Source organism: Oncorhynchus kisutch, linkage group LG3 (genome assembly GCF_002021735.2).
Source record: "Oncorhynchus kisutch isolate 150728-3 linkage group LG3, Okis_V2, whole genome shotgun sequence".
NCBI classification, from domain to species: domain Eukaryota; kingdom Metazoa; phylum Chordata; class Actinopteri; order Salmoniformes; family Salmonidae; genus Oncorhynchus; species Oncorhynchus kisutch.
Window position 1 is genome coordinate 2,317,468 of NC_034176.2, and position 6,000 is coordinate 2,323,467.

Genomic DNA, 6,000 nt, shown 5'->3' on the forward strand with positions numbered 1-6,000 from the left:
TTACGTACAAGCCGTTATAACCAACAGTGCAGTTCAAGAAAGAGTTAAGGATTTACCAAATAAAGTAAAACATAAGTAACGCAACAAAATAACAATAAGAATATAGAGGGTGTATGGAGTCAGTGCGGGGGTACAGCTTAGTCGAGTACATTTTTACCTGTTGGTAGGGCTGTGTAGTGTTAGGGCAAAAAAAAATGAAATGAGCATGGGCCTCCTGAGTGGTGCAGCAGTCTAAGGCACTGTATCCCAGTGCTCGCTGCATCACTGCAGATCCTGGTTCGATCCCAGGCTGTGCCGCAGCCGCCCGCGACGAGAAGACGTGGCGCAAAATTGGCCCGGAGTCGTCTGGGTTAGAGGAGGGTTTGGCCGACCGGGTTGTCCCATCACGCTCTAGCGATGACTCCTGTGGCGGGCCGGGTGCATTGCATGCTGACACGATTGCCAGGTGTATGGTATTTCCTCCGACACATTGGTGCGGCTGGCTTCCGGTTTAAACAAGCAGTGTCAAGAAGCAGTGCGGTTTGGGGCGTCTTGTTTTTGAGCACTGTATCCCAGTGCTCGCTGCATCACTGCAGATCCTGGTTCGATCCCTGTTTGAGGATGCACGGCTCTCGACCTTCGTCTCTCCCGAGTCTGTACGGGAGTTGCAGCGACGGGACAAGACTGTAGCCAATTGGGGGGGGGGGGGGTTTGGGAAACCTCGCTGCGTCACTACAGATCCTGGTTCAATCCCAGGCTGTGCTTTACATGTTGCGTTTATATTTTTGTTCAGACGTGTAACATTAGCATGTAGTATGTAACATTGTATTTTGTCTCTGTTTTGTCCTGTCAGGTGGTGAAGCTCCACACCAAGCTGGGGAAGCCCATCCCTTCCACAGAACCAAGTGTAGTGACCCAAACCTCCACGACCTCCTCCTCCAAGACTCCTGTCTCCTCCTCTACCACCCCCACAGGCTCCACCTCCAACTCCTCCTACCTGAAGCCGGTTAACATCGTGAGCCAGGGTGGTGCGGGGGCCGGACTGGGGAAGGGTCTAGTGGGGAACAACCTATCAGCAGCCAATGCCACCACAGCTGTCAAGAAGGTCAACACCCCCAAGATCAACTTTGTCGGTAAGGCTGTTCCAGTATATCCCTCCTAAATAAAGATCCAATCATTCACTTAAACTTGAATTTAGCTTTTTCAATTCGGAGAATGTATTTAAATGGAGTTTGCGTGTGGAACGTGGTCCATGATGAAATTCTAGAGGCCGAGACTGCTCTAGGCTAGTGGTTGAGCCTGTGGGTGGTTGAGCCTGTGGGTGGTTGAGCCTGTGGGTGGTTGAGCCTGTGGGTGGTTGAGCCTGTGGGTGGTTGAGGATGTGGGTGGTTGAGGATGTGGGTGGTTGAGCCTGTGGGTGGTTGAGCCTGTGGGTGGTTGAGCCTGTGGGTGGTTGAGCCTGTGGGTGGTTGAGATGTGTTGGCAGTACATGCCAATGGGGAGCTGAATCGCTGCCAGTCTGATTTTAAAGTCAGGCTGAGGCCAGCTTTCTCGCTTAGGGATGTTAGCTGCGGGCGGCGTGAGCTGCGGGCGGCGTGAGCTGCGGGCGGCGTGAGCTGCGGGCGGCGTGAGCTGCGGGCGGCGTGTTTTTTTTTAAACCTGAAAGTTTTTTACTTTAAGTAACTTAGCCAAAATCCATCCATAGAAACATGGAGACAATTATTTTATAGACTTCCTTATGCCGTTAACAAGCATTTCTCTCCTGTTCTATTGGTTTTCATTAGCGGTCAACAGATTATGATTTTTCAATACCGATTTATTGTGGCTCCAAAAAAAGTCGATACTAATGATTTGACCGAAATTTTGTATTTTGATAAATATTTGTAATAATGACAATACACAATGAGCACTTTTTTATTTTAACTTAATACATAAATGCAAATCAATTTAGCCTCAAATAAATAATGTAACCTGTTTTAAATTTGGTTTAAATAATGCAAAAACAGTGTTGGAGAAGAAAGTAAAAGTGCAATATGTGCCATGTAAGAAAGCTCAGAACATGAGATCATGAAAGCTGGTGGTTCGTTTTAACATGAGTCTTCAATATTCCCAGGTAAGAAGGTGTATGTTGACGTTATTATAGGACTATTTCTCTTTCTACCATTTGTATTCCATAAACCTTTTGACTATTGGATGTTCTTATAGGCACCTTAGTATTGCCAGTCTAATCTCTGAAGTTTATAGGCTCATGAACAGCGCTGTGCTTCAAGCATTGCGAAGAGCTGCTGGCAAATGCAGGAAATGGCTGTTTGAATGAATGCTTATGAGCCTGCTGCTGCCTACCACCGCTCAGACTGCTCATAGACTTAATTATAACATAATAACACACAGAAATACGAGCTTTAGGTCATTAATATGGTCAAACCGGAAACTATAATTTCGAAAACAAAACGTTTATTCTTTCAGTGAAATACGGAGAGGTCCATATTTTATCGAACGGGTGGCATCCATAAGTCAAAATATTCCTGTTACATTGCACATCCTTCAATGTTATGTCATAATTATGTACATTTCTGGCAAATTTAATTACGGTCTTTTAGGAAGAAATGGTCTTCACACGGTTCGCAACGAGCCAGGCGACCCAAACTGCTGCATATACCCTGACTCTGCTTACACAGAACGCAAGAGAAGTGACAAGTTAATATTAATATTTCCCTAGTTAATATTGCCCGCTAACATTAATTTAATTTAACAAAATATGCAGGTTAAAAAAATATATACTTGTGTGTTGATTTTAAGAAAGGCATTGATGTTCACGGTACATTGGTGCAATGACGGTGCTTTTTTCACGAATGCGCTTGTTAAATCATCACCCGTTTGGTGAAGTAGGCTGTGATTGGATGATAAATGAACAGGCACCGTGGAGTAACAGGTGGTCAGCAGTCTCCTCGTGGAGTAACAGGTGGTCAGCAGTCTGCGTCCAAAAATGCAGATTACTGATTTGTTGAACTTGAAATCGACCCTGATTAGTCGGACGACCTCTGGTTTTCATATCAACTTTCTTTTGTTGTCCAGAAGCCAAAGGCACAGTCATAAGATCAACCCATCCTAGTTGCTATTAGATCCTAATTGAGATTTTTTTTATCTGTCGTTCTGCCCCTGAACAAGGCAGTTAAGCCACCGTTCCTAGGCCGTCATTGAAAATAAGAATTTGTTCTTAACTGACTTGCCTAGTTAAATAAAGGTAAAATTAATTTTTTTTAAATTAAATCTGTCATTGTGTTGTGTAACAAAACTACACATTTTAGAGTGGCTGTTTATTGTCCCCAGCACAAGGTGCACCTGTGTAATGATCATGCTGTTTAACCAGCTTCTTGATTATACCACACCTGTCAGGTGGATGGATTATCTTGGCAAAGGAAAAATGCTCACGAACGGGGATGTGCACAAATTTGTGCACAACATTTGAGAGAAATAAGCTTTTTGTGTGTGGATCATTTCTGGGATATTTTAACTCATGAAACACTTTACATGTTGCGTTTTAATATTTTTGTTCAGTGTTGATTCAAATTTGAGTCATTTAGTAGACACTGTTATCCAGAGCGACTTGAAGGCGCAATTAGGGTTAAGTGCACATTGACAGATTTTATTTTTTTCCCCAGCTAGTCTGCTCAGGGATCCGAACCAGAGACCCCTTTGGTTGCTGGGCCGAACCAGAGACCCCTTTGGTTGCTGGGCCGAACCAGAGACCCCTTTGGTTGCTGGGCCGAACCAGAGACCCCTTTGGTTGCTGGGCCGAACCAGAGACCCCTTTGGTTGCTGGGCCGAACCAGAGACCCCTTTGGTTGCTGGGCCGAACCAGAGACCCCTTTGGTTGCTGGGCCGAACCAGAGACCCCTTTGGTTGCTGGGCCGAACCAGAGACCCCTTTGGTTGCTGGGCCGAACCAGAGACCCCTTTTGGTTGCTGGGCCGAACCAGAGACCCCTTTGGTTGCTGGGCCGAACCAGAGACCCCTTTGGTTGCTGGGCCGAACCAGAGACCACATTATTATTATTATTATTGTTATTATTATTATTATTGTTATTATTATTGTTATTGTTATTATTATTATTATTATTGTTATTATTATTATTGTTATTATTATTATTATTGTTATTATTATTGTTATTATTATTATTATTATTATTATTGTTATTATTATTATTGTTATTGTTATTGTTATTATTGTTATTATTATTATTATTATTATTATTATTGTGTATTATTAACCAATCCTCATCAATTCTTCTGTCTCCAGGGGGAAACAAGCTCCAGACTACCGGGAAGGTGGAGACATCCAAGCCTCCTCCGCCCTCATTGGTCCCCCAACCTCAGGAGACAAAGAACGAGTCCTCTGATTCGCTGTCTACCCTGGCCGCCTTGCAGAATGACGTGCAGCCCGTTGGACACGACTATGTGGAAGAGGTACGGGTCAGATCACATAACCAAAAACCTGAGTGAATGTCTTGCCACAGTTGTAGTAGAATATATGATATATTTCTTGTAAATCTGAAGGACTGAGGGGTAACGAAGACCGATCAGGTCAGCCTCTATTTCACCTTTATTTAACCAGGTAGGCTAGTTGAGAACAAGTTCTCATTTGCAACTGCGACCTGGCCAAGATAAGCATAGCAGTGTGACACAGACAACAACACAGAGTTACACATGGAATAAAACAAACAAGCCAATAACACAAACAAGCCAATAACACAGTAGAAAAGAGTCTATATACAGTACCCCAAATCTGATTGACTTTTAGCTATGTCTAATGTAAGTATTTTGTGAAAGTGTGATAGGTGGTGCAGTTGTGTGTGTCTGATGGCAGTGTATTCCAGACATGGGAAGCTCTCACAGAGAAAATATATTTACTAAAGGTGCTTTTCCTTAAGGGAACTACAGTCACCTCTCATGGCAGACCTTGTGGATCTGCTGCCATATGTCTGGGTTTTCTGTTTAACAAAAATATTGAGTGGAGGGGGAGCCAGGCCATTAAGGATCTTGAATACAAGACATGCGTCGTGTATTGCACAAGATTTTCCCAACTCAAGAGCTCATGCTTTCTAAGGATGTGACAATGATGATGGCTATTGGGCTTCCTATCAAGCACTTTGAGAGCCTGTTTGTAGACAGACTGAATAGGTTTTAATGTTGTACAGCAAGCTTGGGCCCAACTAGTCAAGCAGTATGTTAAGTGGGGGAGTATCATAGATTTGAAGTACAGTTTTGCTACCTCTGTAGTCAAACAATTTCGTATAAATCGGAAATTAGCTAGGTTGAATTTGGTTATTTGAATTACCTTTTTCACATGCTTTTTAAAAGAGAGGTTGGAATCAAGTATGATGCCAAGGTACTTAAAATCGGATACCACCTGGAGCTTCTCCCCTGACACACAGACATCTGGCTCAGTAGCATCTGTTGCCCTCTTTGTGAAGAAGATGCTAACAGTTTTTTTTCACATTGAGATGCAAACACGAGTCACTAAGCCACTTTGTAACCTGGACCATTACAGTAGTGAGTTCTGTGGTGACCGTGTTACCTAGCCTCAGTGCAGTGGGCAGCTAGGAGGAGGTGCTCTTGTTCTCAATGGACTTTACAGTGTCCCAAAACTTTTTGGAGTTTGAGCTACAGGATGTGAATTTCTGCTTGAAAAAGCTAGCCTTTGTTTTCCTGACTGACTGCGTGTATTGGTTCCTGATTTTCCCTGAACAGTTGCATATCGCGGGGCCCATTCGATGCTATTGCAGTCCACCAAAGGATGTTTTTGTGCTGGTCGAGGGCAGTCAGGTCTGGAGTGAACCAAGGGCTATGTTAGGGTTAGGGTTAGGGTGTATCTGTTCTTAGTTCTGCATTTTTTTGAATGGGGCATGCTTATCTAAGATGGTGAGGAAATTACTTTTAAGGAATGACCAGCGTTTGACATTGAGGGGTGGTTGTTTTGACCGCGGACCCATAGCGGATACAGGCAATGAGGCAGTGATCGC

At 43.8% G+C, this 6,000-nt stretch overlaps 1 protein-coding gene across 9 annotated transcripts in view; it reads left to right on the forward strand.

Annotated features, from left to right (window-relative positions):
- zfr (zinc finger RNA binding protein) overlaps window positions 1-6,000 on the forward strand; it is a 45,935-nt gene that overhangs the window by 21,842 nt on the left and 18,093 nt on the right. For all 9 annotated transcript variants that reach the window (XM_031816570.1, XM_031816579.1, XM_031816583.1 and 6 more), the window contains 2 exons: window positions 833-1,112; window positions 4,278-4,444. In XM_031816570.1, coding sequence (XP_031672430.1) covers window positions 833-1,112; window positions 4,278-4,444 — 447 coding nt within the window. The remainder of the gene's footprint in view (window positions 1-832; window positions 1,113-4,277; window positions 4,445-6,000) is intronic.